Source organism: Lonchura striata, chromosome 13, assembly GCF_050655825.1.
Source record: "Lonchura striata isolate lonStrDom1 chromosome 13, ASM5065582v1, whole genome shotgun sequence".
NCBI classification, from domain to species: Eukaryota; Metazoa; Chordata; class Aves; order Passeriformes; family Estrildidae; genus Lonchura; species Lonchura striata.
In genome coordinates, this window is record NC_140715.1 from 9249807 (window position 1) to 9268600 (window position 18794).

The following is an 18794-nucleotide window of genomic DNA, read 5'->3' on the forward strand; positions in this document are numbered from 1 at the left end:
GTAATTCTGCAGAGCACAGATGATCTAAGTGCAGCTTCTGTATTTCTGCTCTTTGAAAAGCTTATTCTCAACAAAGTCAGGGAAAATCCTTTCCAAAGAAAGTATCATTGCTGGACATGTAGCTCTGATGTAAATCCATGGGAATGTTTCCATTATCATGCACAACAATTAATAATGTACAACATTTGATAATGACTTCCTGTTTTTCCTTTTTCCTACTATTCATTGTTATTTATATGAGATCTTTGATTATATGCTTGATATTAAAATTGTTTGTTTATATTCATAGCTTTATGTATTAGGTTGTGTAATTATGCTATTTAGCATAGTTACGCATTTTAAAATCTGGATAGTCAGACAGAAATATGGCATATTTTTAAATATGTTTTCAGTAAAATGTTTTTTTAACGTATTCTACTGTTTTAAATTGATTGTTTGCTAGTGTGCCAGTAACCTCTTTAACTGTTGGTATTATATTAGTTCCACATCTTCACCTACCAACCTTCTTCCAAGTGCAGTGATCCTACAGACAATGTTAACAATATAGAGCTATTTTCTGTATTTAATGGGGCATCAAATAGCTGTAATGGACAGCTCATGAATACATTTGGGTTAGTGAAGAGGGCAAAAATGCAGCACAGATTTATATTTTTTTTAAATTGTAATTAAGCTGGCAGGCTGCCTTCTATGTGTTCAATTCAATCCAAAATCAAAACAAATAAACCTTGGAAGTAAACTTAGCATTTAACATTATTGGGTCCTTTAGGTGTTCTGTAGATGCTGATGTATTTTGTAATGTGATATTGGGAGGTTTTTTATTGGTGATTTCAGCCACGTGTACAGTAAGCTGCCTGGAGAGTTTAGGGTGTGCCCAAGGAGGTGTAGAGGTTGTTTAAACCTCCACAGCTGGATGTGGTGCATCCTCTCAGAGAGCTGCTCCTCTCCATCCTCATTTCTGCTACTCACCATGGTGACCACAGGAATTTGGGTGCTCTGCTGGGGAAGACCCATTCTTTGTGGTCACATGCATTTCTGTTTGTAGTACTCATTAGTATTTATTGTTACTAATGGGGAGGCAGTTCCATCCAAAGGAAAAGTCTAATGGGCCTCCAGGGAGAGCTGCTCCAGTTCATCCCTTTCAGGTTTGTCCTTGGCATGTATCTGCACTGACAATTTTTAAACAGCACTGCATTATTATGAGTTTGTAGACCTGGAAGGTTTTTGGTTTCCCTGAAGAAAAAGTATTCTATGTTTTCCCCGTTGACTTGGCAACCCTTTTTAGTTTCAATAGCTCTTGATACTTTAAAAAGCAAGAGTCAGACTCTGTCTTTCTGTATCTATGCTTGGTACAGGGAAGGAAATGAAAGGATTTCTTAGCTTCACCATTCTACACACAAATTGGATGTTATTACAGATCTTGTGCCCAGGAAAACATCAGGTTTGCATACCTTCCATTTGTCTAACAGCTCCCTGAGATGTTCCAAGTCAGAGGGGCAGTTAAAAGCCACTTGGGACAGGTCAGTTTTTTCATATTCCCTCTCCTAACTGGTGACAGAATGACATGATAAGACTCAAATGATAGAGGTCACTATCTTCAACTCAATGCCTTCTGAAGATCTTTTGTTTCACATTTATTCTTTGCCACACAAGAGGCCTTTCATTTTAAGCTTTGGAAAAATAGTTGCTTTATACCATGATAGTAATAAGACATTTCCTTATAATTACGACAGCCTACACATATTTGTAACATAAACAGGGTGCAGCAGTAATTTAATGAAGCAAATTTGGGAGCACCACAGATAGGACAATGGTTTGATAACCATGTTTACAGGGTGGCTGTTAGAGACCTCCCTCAGGGATGTGTCCCTGAGCCCTGAAAGCTTCCTGGGCACTGAGGATGCTGCAGAGCAGAGGAGGAATCCAATTTTCATATTTATGGTAGCACAGCTCACTGTACTTTCGGTTTCTTGCTTCTGCACTGAAGCAATGTGTTCCCTACAAGTAGCAACTTTTCTGATTCATAAAGCCCACAGACACATACAGAATAACACTTCCAAAGGGAAGACAAAGTTAGAAAATAAGAATATAGATGTAGATAATGGCACGTGTGATGCACATAATCCTTGGGTTGTAAGGATAAACTAGGAATGAATGTCACTGTGTAAGGCAAAAGGCAGTTTAATAAGGAACAGACAGGCACAGGTATGGAATGCTGCAGGATTATTTGAAAATAGTTACAATAGTTACATTGTTATTTTGGTGGTATTTTTTTTATTTTGGTAGCTTGGAGGTGAATTTGACTCATAACTCCTTCAAGAATGATTCTGTGCAGTTGTCAGGAAAGTATAGTGATTATGAAGTACTACTTATGACATATTCCATTGCTGCATGGTTTGTTATACATTATTGTATTATTCATGTGTTTTTTTCTTCATTTTTTCTGAAGAAGGGTATTTATTTCAAAGGCACGAGAGAGGTGCAGTCCACATGGGGCTCTCAGCAAAAAGTTGTAGTTCTTTAACTTTTGTATTTGAGGCTGATTTCCTTTTATGTATGTTAAAATATTATACTGGATTCTTCTTAATGAACATTTATATGCAGATATCCTGTTTTTCCAGCCCAAGAGACAACCTTATGTAATGCATATTTGCATATTGACACAGAATACTAGAGCTAGAGGAAAACAGAATAAAAGTCAACAGTGTGTTAAAATGTGCTTGCAGGGAAAAGTCCCTTTAAGGGTTGGCATTATCTTGTCTCAGTCACATCTACTTCATTAAATAGGCATAGCCTCCAGCAATGCCTGGAGCTGCAGCTCAGAAGAAAAGTGAGTGTTAGAAAAGTTAGAGACAATTTTGTGGACTTATAAACTTCTAAAATATGGTAATGAAACCTAGTAAGTACTGAGAATGGTACATCACTGCAGATCAGAGGACAATACCAGATACTGGGTAAAACAGTGTATAGAGAACCTATAGAGAAGGCTTTAATGCAGCTTTGTGGTACATAAAAGCCAAAACTTCAAACTTGACTAGGGCAAGTTAACTTTTCTAGTGAAAAAAAATGTGGGATGAGGTTGCATCTGCCATAGATTTATAGCAGTAGCTGCAGAACGGTTGTTTGAGGCTCTCAGGGTTTGTCTCCTGTGCCAGGTAAATGCAGAGAGCTGAAGTAGCGTTCATCCTCCTTTGGCCTTGTCCCCATCTCCTGTTAAAACACTTCCAATTCCTGCTACCTTGTGCACACCCATCCAGAACCATTAGCATCTTGTGACCCGCCAAAGAACTTTTCTGTGTATGCCATTTCTAAACCTGGAGGGATGGATGTCAAAAGAATTTATTCTGGCCTCTTTCAGCATCCTCAGAAAGTGGTTGGGATACTGCCAACAAACCTGTGCTGTCTTTTCTGATAGAGGTGTCACAACAGAGTTTCCTGCAGGAAAGTCCTCTGAGCCTTGAGGCGCACAGCTCCCACTAAAATATTTTGAGGAGACAGCGATGTGGTTTCTGATACCAACCAAGCTGTGTGAAGGACATAGAAATGTTACAGGACTATTGCAATTTTTAGAAAATAATGATGTAGTTCTAACAATATCATGGTCTATAATTAAAGTTCCTATAAACTTCATTCACATGGTACTGTATAAATAGTTCTCCACATCAAAGGTAGATGTAATTATCCTTGAAAATCTTGTAGATGACAGAAGACTTATCCAGATGGAAAAGAAAAAGTTCCCAAATCTATACATGTGGATGACTTTAGAAGGAGCATTAATTATAGCTTGCTCATTGCTAAAAGAAAATTAATTTCTGCAGGTTCAGTTAAATATCCCAACCCAATCATTATTCTACATGTGTAAAAATCTGTGGGGGTTTTTACATTCTAATGAACATTTCACTCTTGGCAATAACAGGTTCTAGCATGTTCCTGCTACACAGTCTCTGAGCCCAATGTTCCTAAACCTTCATAACTAGATTTTTACCTAAAAGTAGAAGTGGTTTAGATGCTGTGATGTCCTTCAGGCAAAGATGGAATAATATTTCAGAATATTACCTCACACTTCATTGCAGGCTAGCACATCATAATGAATAAATATTTTTCTAAATTGAAAGAAATTGCACATCCACAGACAGAAGGGATTTCTTCTGCAGATTGCATTTTTCTCCTTGTGGCCTTGTATTTTTAATACAGCTATGGAATAATTAAGCAGAGTGGAGTATTAATGCAATTTTATAAATAAGGTTAAGGTTGCCAGATGTTGTTCATTTTTCCTCTTTTTTTTTAAATGTACATCAGCATTCAAAATGTAGGCTGGTAGTGGGTTGCAGGAAACTTAGAACATTTGGTCTTACATATCTAAGGTATTAAAAATTGAGCTTGTGGAGATGATGCTTTGCTGATTCATTTGTTTGGATATACCCCTCATTTCTATTTCCAGTTTCAAAAAGAACAATTCTGAAATTAGACGAAAGAGCAAACAGCATACACAGTCTTTTCATGAAGTCTTCTCTGAAATAAGCAAATTATGAAATTTGTTTGTCTAATAGAGAACAATATTCAACAGCCTTCATAATTTCCAGATTACATATAATTATTTTGGACAACAATTTTCCTATACATAAATTAGTTAATATAGTCAAATGAGATAGGAGTATAGAATACAGCTCAAATTATCAAGATGAAGTACAGGCTGTAGTGATGAAATTCATGGTACGGTGCAAATTTAAGTGTTTGGTTTCCCTACATGATCCTTGTCCTTACTGAAGGGAGAGAGAAGAAAATTTTTTGTCATTTACACCCACTCACTATGGATGTACATTTTACTATAAAAGTTCTGTTCCTGAAATATGGCCTTTGAAAAATAGAAGACAGTTGCCAATATTTTCAAAGAGCAGAAACAATGTTTAGTTTTATACAAAGAGTTGAGGATTAAGACATTTCCATCAATCTTCAAAAATATCTTTTCAGAATACAGTTGAAAAATTCAGTGTGTGTATGTGTATATATGCATCAAATCACCAAAAATTGTTCCTCTGCACCCATCTTGGCTATTTAATATTATGCCAAAAGAACACAGTACTTCCTATTTGAGTCATTACTTATACATATCCCTCATTTAAAAACACAGAAGAGTTTTCATATTTGATTGTGGGGTTGATGAGATTATCTATGCAAATTTATGGACTTTATAAAATGATACAGTTAATATATGAGAGGCATCGTTCATTTGCTGAATTGTTCAGTTGAACATTTTTAGCCATGTTCATTACAATAGGTACACTTCACTACCCTGCTCTTTAAACTGGAGGGTTTGGGTGTGGCAGAAGGTTCAAGCAGACCTTGAGTAGTCTCTGGGCATTCTGAGTTCTCTCTTCCATGTAGATTCCCCAGTTCAGCTTTCTGGGACATGTGCTTTGTCTCAGATTCAGATTAAATCTTGTGAACTAGGGTAAACATTTGTTTTCCTGTAAGCAATTCCTGATGCTTGGGTGATATTTAAGGTATTTTTTTAATTTAACTTTGACTTTTTAAAATTTATTTAAATGTGGAAGAAAATAGCTATGAATTATGTAGTAAAATCTTTGGTCTTTAAACATAGGAAATAATTTATATTTTCACTTTGTTGATAGTTCTGGGAAAAAAAGCCCATTGCCTGCCTATACCTGATTGCACTTGTCTTTTGTCAATGGTTATTTTCACTTGAATTCTGTTCATTTTGTGATTTAATGGCATTGAAATAGATCACTTAAGTATTCATGTATTCATTTTTATCCTATTGACATCAGTTCACATTTCAATAGAAATTTATTTCTGCCTAAATGTTGCTTTCCTCAGCAATGATTGGTATCATCTTCATGGTTGCATATTGCAATTTCCTATTGCATCTTTGAAGATCTACCAGTGTGAGAAGTGAAAGTAAATTTCTTGGGTTTTCTGTGTCACTGACAATAAAATTGAGATTTAAGAAAATATTTCATTATATTGGGTTTCTTAACATTGAGTTTCAGAGTTTTCTACTATAGTCTACTTTTAATTGCAAATGAAACTAAGCTTCCCACCATATTTTATGTCTAGGACAGATTTGTTGTGTCTCATGTAGTTACTTGTGTGTCCCTGAACTCCTTTTTTTTCTGTGGTAGGTGTAATAAAGAAATAATAAACTTGACTACACAAGTCTAATGTATACTAATCTGTTTTTTTAAATTTAAAGATTAAGGGTTTTTTTTCTTCATAATTTTAGTAGTAGTGAATGTGAGTAATACATTTAGCTCTAACTTTATACTGACAACTGTTGCCACCCATGTTTTCCTCACATATTTGCTTAATGTCACCCATGCTACACTGAAATAACCTTCAAGATGATCCAGACTTAATAAATGTGCTCCCATAATGCTGTCAACCTTCTCCTCAGAAAAGGTCATCTGCTAAAAGAAGTAAGTGGGTTAGGGAATACAAACTGTGGCAGAAATGGGGGAGCCATTTGTACAACTTGAAGATGATTGTTTTTTGAGAATGTTGCCAATTTAATCTAAAAATCAATTGAATTTCACTGCAGTCAGAAAATTGTACATCCTCTTTGTATCCAAATCCTCAGAGCCTTAGGGGGAAAAGCCTTTGAAGTGGAATGTAATGTTTTATGCAGAAAGACAGAATTTAGAGGGGAGGAGAAAGAGGAGAAAGAAACAAGTATGATGTACTTTTTTCCGATTGCTCTGGCACACAAACTCTGCTTTTCCCACTCACCCTTGTATCACCCCACTGATTTCAGCACCTCATGTCTTGTGTTCTCCTCAGCTTTAAACATCTCTGCAAATTCAAACACTTCCAACTTACTCTTTCTGGCTATGTTTTTGAATGAATAAGTGAACTGAATAAGTGAAGGCTGAAGTGATGCAATGAAACAAGTTTGAGAGATCTGAAAGTTTTCAGGATTTCAAAATATGCTTTTCATGTTACTTACAATTTTATAACTCATTTTGCTGTTTACTCTGTAAATGCAAAACTGCTGAAGAAAGTCTTGAAAAAGGAGGGAGTCATGGTTCTATGTTTAAAAATAAATGAAATGCACAGATATTGCTACTAAAGGTATTCTACAGTCTGTTATACAAACAGGATTAATGACTTAATGTTTCTTTATAGCATTCATCTTCATTTTAAAGGGCCTGTAGATGTCAAGTTCTTCAATTACTCTGAAAGTCTGTGACCTACATTTATATAAATTAATGTATTATGATTGCTAGCTAACAATATCTTGTATAGTTGTAATCAAAACATTCACTTGGGTATGGATATCATACATGACTTCTCTCCATTTTATTTTGGGAAGCTACCATATTGTGAGTGGCTAGGCAAAGAAAATCCATTTGATAGCAGCAGGAGAAATTAAGTAGCTTGTTACTCATTCCCTACATATGAGGCTATAGGTTTTTGTATATGGTAATGTACATGTGTGATTTTTTTTTTCCCCAAAAATGCCACGTGTATAATGCAACTCTGTTATTCTCCACCAGGTATATGCCGTTCATCTTGTAAATGCTTGCTTTGTAATAGTCTTTAAGTCCAGAATCTGCTGTCAATTGAGTTCTCATGTGTTTTTGATTGGTGAGCAAAAGACAAATAGCTCAGGTGATCAAAGGTGAGGGCTGTGCTCCCAGCTTTCACCACATCTCTGGACCTGCTCAGCAAAAGTTATGAAGTAGCTGGGCAGTGCTTCATTATAATTGCATGCTCTCAATGCTCAGAATCACAGGTACAGGTTGTAACTAGAGGAGCAGTTATTTGGATAAGCTTTAGCAGCTGGAGGTGGGATTCAGGATGCTTTTGTCTCCTGTGTCCCCTCGTCAGGGCTGAGGCTGTTCTCCTCAGCTCGGAGGCGATGCAGGACGTGTGCATGCACTGCCCCAGCTCACACAAATTGCTGATAGTTCAGAACAGACAGAGGTCAGGGCATGGCCTCAGAATCCTCCCTTAGTTTTAGGCACATTTTCACTGTTTTGCATGTTTATGTCATTTCCCTCTCACCACCTCCACAAAAACAAGTCAGCAGCTGCCTTACCTTCAGTCTCCAGGTGCTGCCATAGTGTCAGTAATGTGGAGCACTTGAATTCCTACACAGGGCACATCCTAAATGTGTAGATATGAAATATCTCCTGCTGTCATAAACTGCAGCATTGTGAGGCAGTGAGTCCTGGTAAATCCTGAGATTTTCAGAAAAATCTTTTCTGCCATTGTATGGTGTTTCTGATAATTGTCTTGTGTCTAAATATTTTTGTTTTCAGTCAGTAATGTTACAGCTTTCGTTTTAGGTTGTTTGTATTAGAAGAATTTCCTATTTTGGACTTGTCTTGAATAGGCTGGAAAAAAATTGGTGCTTTTATAGTTTCTATGTGAAGGGGGTTTTATTTTATGTTCTATTAGTTGTTTGTTTTTCCTCTACAGTGCTTCGTCATCTGTCATCCCTCAATGCATACAGGATGATAAACTCCCTGTCCTGTTAATGGGAGTCGAGAATGTTTTGCTTCTCTCAGGATTGGTGCCATATTACCAGGACAATGTATTGATTTGGGTGACTGCCAGTGTGTGATGCATGACAGAAATGAGAAATTGAACTTTCTGAACGTGAAATAAATCGTGCTGATGATGATATATAAATGATTGAGGGAAAAGCAATCAATCAGATGCTCTCTGCTGGCAGGAGAGCTACATACAATTTAATATATAGTAAACCAACAGTTACTTACAGTCTAAATCAAATCGTGTTCTGTGCTAAACTCATATTCTTGCAAAGATTACTTGGAACATTTTTAGGTTTACTATGCTTTCCTTTCTGCTTTACCAACATGTGGTGTCTCATTTAAAAATATTGAACTGACTCTATTAACTCTTGTTTTTTCTTGTCAAGAGCTGCAGATTGTTTTTTCTAGACTGCTTATTACTACTTTAAATTGGTTGATCTTTAAATAATTTTAACTTGTAAGTAGAGTTGTTTTGAGTCCCAGATACCTGCAGAAGGAGTTTATTATAGCTGCAGGTAATTGGACTTTACTGCAAAACATCCACTAGAGACATGAATAGGCCCATTCTCTCTTTTGGCAGATGTTTTACAGATATTAGACTTATATCCAATTATCTTTGGGTACTTTATCAGTACACAAGAGCATTCATGTGCAGATGACTGTAATATTCTTTGCTCTCCTTCTCCACACTCTGAAATGAATGGGATAATTTATCCTTTTTGGAAAGAGAAGTATTTTAATGAAAGCTTAAAGAGACTTCCTGAAATTCTCTTCATTAATGAGTCCTGTCATTCTCAGTCTGTCTCAGGTTATCATTTGCCCAATGTAAGACCCTTCAGCAGCAGGGGATTCTGCTCAGTTCTCCCCAAAGCCACCCAGAGCTGCAGGGTTTGGAATCCTCAGTTTGAGCTTTGGAGTGGGATTTTCCAAGGATTCCTCTCTCCTAAGCAGTTGTCATTGCTTCCTTCGTGTGAAGGCTGTGAGAATCCAGGGAGAAGCTGAACCACATCCTCCTGGTGGAGGGTGATGCTGAAGCATTTGGCAGTCAGGTGGAATGTAAATCCTGGAGTTCTCTTGTGTGAGCCCTGGTATGATTACACAGCTCAAGGCTAAACTGTTCATAGGCAGTTCAGCAAAAAAAGTTCTTCTAAGAGATATTTTTAAAAGTGCAACCAAATAAAAAGCCATTTGGGCTTTTTATAAACTTCTTCTCTTACATAGAAAAGTGGGATTTTTCCCTGCTGAAACTTATTTTAGCTTTTTTTTTTTTCAGAAATAAAAAAAATTCCTGATTTATTAGCTATGAAGTTTAACAGTTTTAGTTACCTTTGAATTAAACATATTATTTTGATTAATCCACGTTCAGTAAATGGTATTAGAATCTGGAACTTGCCATTGGAGGGCAGGGTTGATGTCAGAATATCAGCAAAACTTGACAATATCACTAATATACTCTCAAAAAAGTAATACCAACCTTTCTAAACTCTCTAAGGGTGTTCTTTTATATTTTTCATAACATGAAATGCAATAAGTTGCTTTTACATCTCAACATCAGCCAATATAATTATTAATCTTTATTTTATTTTAGACTTTATTTTAATTTTAGGTTGTATTTTCTTTCTCTCCCTGAAAGCCTAGAGAAAGACTTGACAAGTATGAAGTTGCTAGACAGGGGAATATAAGTAACCTGTCTGCCTTTTCTGAAGACAGACTTGTGACCAGGAAAGTAAAAGTCACTTATACAAAACTCTGGAATTGCTATCAACATACTATACAAATGTATCTACCAAAATACTTTTTTAAAATTATGTTTATTAGATTTTTATAGTTGCTTCAGTGTTTTTACAGATTATTTAGTTCATGTCTTCAAACTTGCTTGCCTTCTGCTATTGCTGTACAGATAGAGTTTACTTAGATTATCAAAAATTAATTATGCATAGGAGCAATTTTACAGATTCTATGCATTATTCCTTGAAATTCAGTGGTATTTGAGCATTCTAAAATGGTATTTAGTGTACAATTTTGTCTTTTGTCTGTGGATGAAGACTTAAAATCAAGGTGTTTATGTATTTATTATCTCAATTTGCAAAACAGTCATGGTCATTATTCTGTGTTTTAGTTTCAATGACAAAAATGTTTAGATTAATGCATGATTAAATATTAATGAAAATTGTATTTCCTAGTTTTGCAGTAGATTTATTTCTGATGTCTCATGGTCATTTCTGTACACCAACTCTGGAGCATGGAACTTGGCTCAGGTGCCATTTGAGAACCCAGATTCCTTTCTCATGGATATGTTTTATGACAGTGAATATGTGCTGGGCTCTAGGGTGTTTTGTTGGGTGGTGGGAATTTTATTTTTCTTTGGTTGATTTCTTGTGGGTGTTTTTTTGCCACTGCATCGGCTGTAGTTGCTTCTTACAAGGTCTCTTAGGAGCCTCACTGAATGTTGCTGTCTTACTGCATTCAAACCATTTTAGAAAAAGAATTATGCTGTTTTACAACTGAAAATTAAACATTGTGTGTGCTGATGTTTCAGCTGAGGGACAAAAATTACAGCAAAATTGTGCTGTTTTATCCAGCCTCAGGATCAGAAGTTACCTTAAGCTGATGTACAGTTGCTATATGGAGATGGAATGTGGGCAGTCCTAATTTGGTTTTAAAGGTCTGTTTTGTTAATACATTCATGTAATATATCTTTAAAAAAATACAAAGCCAACAAATATTAAAATGCACCTAGAGTAGCCTTTTGAAGTTCTATTTGGAATGACCTGTGTCTGTATATTTATAAATTGCTTAATTTTAGAAATATATTTTATATGTTTTGAGTTAATGAACTTTTCCCCATGGTGTCAGAAGAGATTTGTATCTCACTTGTTTATTCCTGTTTTTATAGATGGCTATACAACAGATGACATTGAATTTTACTGGCGTGGGGGTGATAATGCAGTCACAGGAGTGACAAAGATCGAACTGCCACAGTTCTCCATTGTGGACTACAAGCTTATCACCAAGAATGTTGTTTTCTCTACAGGTTTGTGGAGGGGAACTTAAAAGGGGAATTCTTTAAAGGCTTCTAAAACTGGATTAATTCTCTGTGTGGAGTTGAGGAGCAAAACTTTTGGAAAGAGGAATAAAATGGAGCAGCAGCTGTGAATTTGGAAAGCAGAACTTTTTGTGTTACAGTTTCTATAGTGTATAATGCACCATTCATTAACATCTGTAATTTGTCATGTTAAGGCTCATCAAATGAGCTCTATTTTCTGTTTACCTATGAAAACTGATTAAGCCACTTATACACCTCTATGCCATAAACCCAACCCAGTGTGTAGGATATTTAGGAACCTTTTCCTCCATATTTTTAGATGTTCCTTTTACCAAGTTGAAGATGTATTAGACTAATTATTTTGTCATCAACATAAAGTCTTTAAAATGCTTGTTCCAGGATTTCCAGTTTAGCCTATTCTAGCAAGCATATTCTGACGGCTGAAAAGATGCTTTCTGAGAAGGAGCAGAAAATCAGATTGCATTTAATGAAATAATAATAATAATAATATAAAACCCCAACATATTTCAATGATATTAAATTATTCAAGAGAGACAATAGCTGGATTGGACTGTTACTAGAAGATGTTTTCTACCTACTTGAGAAACCCATTAGGTATGTTAAAAAATTAACTTTCAAACTCACTTTCCAGATATGGGTAGAAATCATCTTTGGAGAGACTGTAGAATTATTTTACATCCCAAATTCTTCAAAATCAAGCAGAAATGGGACTTGAAGAATGATTTCTAGGCACCTCTATTAGCAAATGTTTCATACACTACAATATGTCTGGTGTCCAGTGACAAAAGAGGAGCGTTGCATTTCTTGGAGAGAAGTTTAGGATAAGGTTCACATTGAAGCTGGCATTTGAAAGTTTGTCAGGGAAGAGGAATTTCTGTGCTTTGTTGCTCTGATGTATTTTTGCTGTTGATTGTTGAATGTTATGATTGCCAGCAGATAAACAACTAGAGCATCTTTGTACCCTTAGCATAAAAGATTATTTAATCCCAATTCTTGCTAGAAATTCTGCAGCTGAATATCCTGGATCTTTCAGCTCTGAGTGTACTCTGTTGAATGAAAAAATAAAAATGACAGAAAAGAAAAATGTTTTCAGGCATTATACAAATAAATTATGGCCATACCAAATATTCTCTTTTAGGTGCCTACCCAAGGCTGTCTCTCAGCTTTAAACTTAAGAGAAACATTGGTTACTTCATTCTGCAGACCTACATGCCTTCTATTCTGATCACTATCCTGTCCTGGGTTTCCTTCTGGATTAATTATGATGCTTCAGCTGCAAGAGTTGCATTAGGTAGGCATTTTTACACATCTCATGCAGTGTGCATTAGCTGAATGGTTTTTCTAGCTTCTGGCTGAGTGGATAGTGCATGATTTGAAAATAAAAAAAATATTTGTGTTAGATCTTTTTATGTCTGGCTTGTTAAGCTTTTTATTATTTGAATAAGCATTTAAAACATCAGAATTTAAATAAAAATTAAAGTGATTTAACGTCTGAATTAGCTAACTTTATAATCATTGTAATCAAAATTAGCCTAATTGTCTCAACATACTCTGTTGTTCTTTTGCTACTTGTTTTTTCTCTGAAATGAATGCACTTAGTTTGCTTTTGCCCATAGCAGTCTGGAACACACGTCCACCATTGTGTTATGGATTATAAATTGGTTTTCATTTCAGGAATTAAATAAAGTTTTACTAGGATTTTATAGCTCACTTGTCCTTATGTTGAGGGAGGAGGCTGTGCCTCAAATCCTGTGTCCAGCTCCAGGCTCCTCACTCCAAGACAGACATTGAGGGGCTGGGATGTGTCCAGAGAAAGGCAGCAAAGCTGGGGCAGGGTCTGGAGCACAAATCTGATGAGGAGCAGCTGGGGGAGCTCAGCCTGGAGAAAAAAAGGCTCAGGGGGAACCTTCTTGGTCCCTAAAACTCCCTGGGAGGAGTGTGCAGCCAGCTGGGGGTTCAGCTCTTCTGCCAAGTAATAGGTGAAAGGACAAGAGGAAACAGACTCACGTTATGCCAGGGGAGGTTTACATTAGATCCTAGGGGAAATATTTTCACCAAAAAGGTTTCCAGCCCTGTCAGAGCCTGTTCTGGGAAGTGGTGGAATTACCATCCATGGAGGAATTTAAAAGATTTGAAGATTTGGTGCCTGGGGACCTGGTGGTCATGGCAGTGCTGATTTAAAGATTGGGTTCAATGAACTTAAAGGTCTTTTCCAACCTAAATGATTGTAAGAGTGATTATTTTTTTCCTTACTGTTGCCTTATGTTCCAAAAACAAAACTGTTTCCCTAATTAATCTCTAGAGTATTTGTGTATCTCCTCACTAGTCCCATGTGTACCTGTTTATTCTGTCCCCTCATAAGAAGCATGTTGCAAAAATAAGTATCTATCTCTGTTGCCAAATTTTGTCAAAATCAGGCAGATTCGTGCCAGTACAACTCTTGTATAGCTAAAATAAGTAAAGCCCCATAAAATATGCCATTGAAAATTTGACATTATAATTTTATAGAATACATCTGAGTTTTACCAGACCTTTCTGTGTACCATTTTGCCTTAAGAATTTGAGACTGAAGACATCCTGAAAATGCTGGAGGAAAGCAAGATAAAGCAACTGTAGCCTGTAATTTTTAACTGAGACTCATTACAGAAGGTTGCAGTTTAGCTGGTTAAAAATACACTTATGGAATCCAACTACTGTTTGCTTAACTGAGCTCAAATTATTACATGTATAATATTTTTTATGCTCTGCAAAAAATACAAGTCCAAGATAAGGACTGAACAAGATGTTCCTGAAAAAATTCAAGCACAAAAAGGAAAGTGACAGAGGGTGGTGGCAAGGTCAGATAGCCTGTGAGAAATACACACACAAAAAAAAAAAAAAAATAAAATCTGAGCAGCCAGGGATCAGGTTAGGTAAGCTAAAGCCCTGAGACAGAACTAAATCTGTCCAAGGACATCAAAGGCAACAAGAAAAGCTTCTATATAGGTACATCAGTGCTAAAATGGTCAGGGAAAATGGGAGTCCTCTCTGAAAGGAAACAAGAGACCTGAATACACCGCATCTGGAGAAGACTGAGGTGCTGAACACCTTTTTAATGCCTTGCTCTCATGGACAAGTGCTCCAGACACATTGCCCAAGTTGCAGAAGGCAAAGGCTGGGAGAGTGAAGAACCACCTGCTTAAGGGATCTTGTTGGAGACCATCCAAGGAACCTGGGGATCCCAAGTACAAAGTCCATGGGACCTGATGAGATGCATCCACAGGGCCTGAGGGAACTGGCAAATGAATTGGCTAAAACTCTACCCATCGCATTTGAGAAGCCATGGCAGTCTGATGAAGTTTCACTGGCTGGAAAAGTGGAAGCAAAAGACCCCTTTTTAAGAGTGGTTAAAAAAGAAGACTTGGGGAACTACAGAACTGTCAGTCTCACATTGGTGCCTGCCAAGGTCATGGAGCAGATCTTCCTGGAAACTATGCTAAGGCACATGGGAACCAAGGAAGTGATTGATGAGAGCCAGCTGGACTTCACTAAGGGCAGGTTGTGCCTGACAGAGCCTGTGGCTGTCTGCAGCAGGGTCCCAGCTCTAGTGGAATGAGGGAAGAGCAACTGATGTCATCTACCTGGACTTGTGCAAAGCATCTGACACTGAGATTCTTCTCGGTGCGTGAGAAGCATGCTGTCCTTCTCTCTAAACTGAAGAGTCATGGATTTGCTGGATGGACACTCAGTGGATAAGGAGTTGGCTGGATGTTTGCACTTAAATAGTTGCAGTCAACAGTTTGATGTCCAAGTGGAAACCAGTGAGAATTGTCCTCAGGGGTCCATTTTGGGATTGGTGAAGCTTAACATCTTGGTCAGAAACGTGAACAATGGGATTGAGGGCATCCTCAGCAAGTTGCTGAGCTGTGTGGTGCTGTCCACATGCTGGAGGGAAGAGATCCATCTAGAGCAGCCTTAACAGGCTGGAGAAATGTCACAGAGATAATTGTGTGACTGGAGCACCTCTCTCTATGAAGATAGGGAGTTGGAATTGCTCAGCCTGGAGCAGAGAAGGCTCCAGGAGGACCTTAAAGCACCTTTGAGAGCCTAAAAGGGCTCTAAGAGAGCTGGTGAAGGACTTGGGATGAAGGGGAATGCCTTTAAACTGTCATCATATGGATTTAGATTAGATTTTAAGAAGAAATTCTTCACTGTGAGTATAATGAGATAGTAGATCATGTTGCCTGAATGTTTCCCTATCCCTGGAAACATTCAAGGCCAGGGTGGATGCATAAGCAACCTGGTGGAAACCTAGTGGAAGGTTTCCCTGCCCATGGTACCAGATAGTTTTGAAGATCCCTTCCAGCCCAAACCTTTCTAGGATTCTATGAATATGGACAAAGGTTAGAGATATCTTTTTGCCACCAGGGGAAAATAAAAATAGTTTTCAACTTCAGCATTTGAATAGCATAAAATATTATTCTAGAAAATAAATTAAAATTATTTCAATCACTAGACTTCTCAATTCTTTTTTCCAGGAATCACAACTGTGCTCACAATGACAACAATTAACACCCATCTTCGAGAGACTCTTCCCAAAATTCCATATGTGAAAGCCATTGATATGTACCTTATGGGATGTTTTGTCTTCGTTTTCATGGCTCTGCTGGAATATGCATTGGTCAACTACATCTTCTTTGGCAGGGGACCTCAGCGCCAAAAGAAAGCAGCAGAAAAAGCTGCCAGTGCCAACAATGAGAAGTTGCGAATGGATGTCAATAAGGTAAACTGTAATGGGGATAAATTTTTAGCATTTTCCCAGGAAGACAGGCTCTCACTTCTGTCAGACAGTGCTTTAAAATGTAATTTCTTGTAGAAAATGAGTGGAGTGGAATTATGATGACCTTGTCTTAGCTCTGCAGAGCAGTGTACTTAGCCACCTCAGCAATGAATGCTGCCCTGCAGCCTGGAAAGCTGAATGACTTGTTTCTAAAGCATGCAGTCAGTGAAGCTTTACTGAGAGATGTTTTCTTAGTCAGAATGTAGACTTGAATATGTACAACCTGTTTCCAAAGGAATAAATCCAAAATGATGGCTGTATATTCTAGTAAGATCTGTATGGAACATTGGAAGTAAAACCTAAATTTAACCTGCTTTCATAAATCTTTCAGATGAGCTGGATAAGAAATATTTTCCACAGATGTGTTTAAAGTTTGAGAAGTTTGCATATTTTCAATGTCTAATGGGCCAGGATACTATTGACTAAATGAGGAACTTCTCAGAAATAAACCATCAATGTGCTGTGTACTTAATTTTGAATCTAAAAGTGGCCCCCTAGGGATGGAGAATTGAGGCAGAAAAGGTATTTGCCAAGATACACACTTCTGGGAAAAGTATCCATTATGCTTAATGAAAATGGGACACTTATCATAAAGCACTTGTAATTTATCACTTTGGCCATTTTGGGATAAATTTCACACAGTGACAAATCTGTGCTGAATGCAAAAATGTTCTCAGTCTAAAATGTATAAACTTTCACACACATGCAAAGTTGGAAAATTAAATAAGTTTGAATTATCTTGGGGGTTTGGGGTTTTGTTTTTGGAGGCGGTGAGAGAGTTGTGGGATTTTTTTTTTTTTTTTTTTTTTTTTTTTTTTTTTTGGTCAGGGAAAGCTCTTTGAGTTGTAATTTATCAGGACAGTCCAGGGAGAAAAAATCAAAGTCAGAATCTAAATAAAAAAAAAAGAAATCTGCATTAGGAAAAAAGCAAGGGATTATTTGTCAAATGAAGACTTAATTTTCATACAGCTCTAGTAGTGAAATTTCTAATGTTTGTTCAGAACCTCTACACACACAGTGGGTCTGCAGACAGAAGAACATTTTATTCCAAAAATCCATCACATATTGATAGCACAAAATAGGTTATAGTTTATAGTCCTTTAAGAAGTAGAGTTTTATGGTCATGGTTCATCTCATTCATTATTTTTTTTTTCTTTTTGATTGGAGAGAAATGTATTTTAATGAATGAAGGCATACTCATAATTATGAGTTTAATTTTTGTTATGTTACCATATATCACCTTTTAGCATTATAACATTCATAAAGACACTGTAACATGTTCTGATTTCTACTGGACTTTTCAGCATTGAAAAAAATCTATTAATTTTTATTTAAACTGTTAAAATCTTTTTTCTTTTTTTAAGTTGTTTCACTTCAAAAAGGCTATAAACTACCCAGTAATTAATTTTGCAAGACTAGACCTGCATTTACCTGAAGTCTTTCCTTTGATAGCAATGGAGATTTAAGATCCATAGGTGTTAGAGTGCCACCAATAGCTGAGGTATATTTTTGCACACTTTGCTTCACTTGTGGTATTTTCAACAGTCTTGTTCATAGACTAAGCCTTCCAGCTGTGTAACAGAATAGCCAAAGTCCAGTGGAAAATTGCTGATCATGAAGAAGAATTTAGGAAGAATTTGAAATTAATGTGTTAATCCAATTCACTAGGCAGAGTAAATTAATTTCAATACTGTTGCAGAACTCTACCGGTCTACAAGATTGACACAAGGAATACTGTGGAACACAACGAACAATTTTACATTATTTTTTATTTTTTTCATAGTGAGCCTTTCAGTTAATGTTCTAGGCCAGCATTGTTAGCAGTGTATGGCAGCCCTGCTCTGGTATCCAGATCCACTCTGATCTGGTAATCAGGTCTGCAATCCTTTAAGCAATAAACAGAATCAAATAGGAGAGGATCAGAGGACTTGTCCTACTGCACAGGCTGCTCTGGGGAGAAGGAAAGGAGCTGACAGCTGCTCTTGTTGTTTGACCAGCAGCGAGAAAACATATTAATATTTAATGGAACTGAATATTTTATCTATTAAAGGGAGACAAATATTATGTAATTATTTTCATTTATAAGAATAAAAAAGGGGTCTGAACTGCTGAAATTAGTTCAGAAACAGTTTTTCATAAAAACCAACATATTTTAGAAATGGGATCAGACAAATACTCCATCTTTAACTAGGCTCCAATAGTGAAGGACAGATTTTACAAGCTATGAGTGTTCTTTTGTGATATCATAAGATTCCTCTTGAATCACTATGTGAAATATTATGAATTCATAAGAATCAGATACTAGACAAGAGAAGATTGATGCTATGAGGAAGAAACCTCAAAACATGAGGATGAAACTTCTATACAAAACAGCTTCTGTTACTGCATTCAG

At 36.7% G+C, this 18794-nt stretch overlaps 1 protein-coding gene and 1 long non-coding RNA gene across 8 annotated transcripts in view; both read left to right on the top strand.

The window, feature by feature from the left end:
• The window catches only part of LOC146766166 (uncharacterized), a 39133-nt gene extending 28443 nt beyond the window's left edge, over positions 1-10690 (top strand). Inside the window, exon 2 of the long non-coding RNA XR_014958236.1 lies at positions 1-10690. This exon is cut by the window's left edge and continues 18410 nt beyond it. This is a non-coding gene — a long non-coding RNA (uncharacterized LOC146766166).
• The window catches only part of GABRB2 (gamma-aminobutyric acid type A receptor subunit beta2), a 144818-nt gene that overhangs the window by 105895 nt on the left and 20129 nt on the right, over positions 1-18794 (top strand). For all 7 annotated transcript variants that reach the window (XM_021549518.4, XM_085591045.1, XM_021549519.4 and 4 more), the window contains exons 8-10: positions 11413-11550; positions 12722-12874; positions 16101-16345. In XM_021549518.4, the coding sequence (XP_021405193.1) occupies positions 11413-11550; positions 12722-12874; positions 16101-16345 (536 nt within the window). The remainder of the gene's footprint in view (positions 1-11412; positions 11551-12721; positions 12875-16100; positions 16346-18794) is intronic.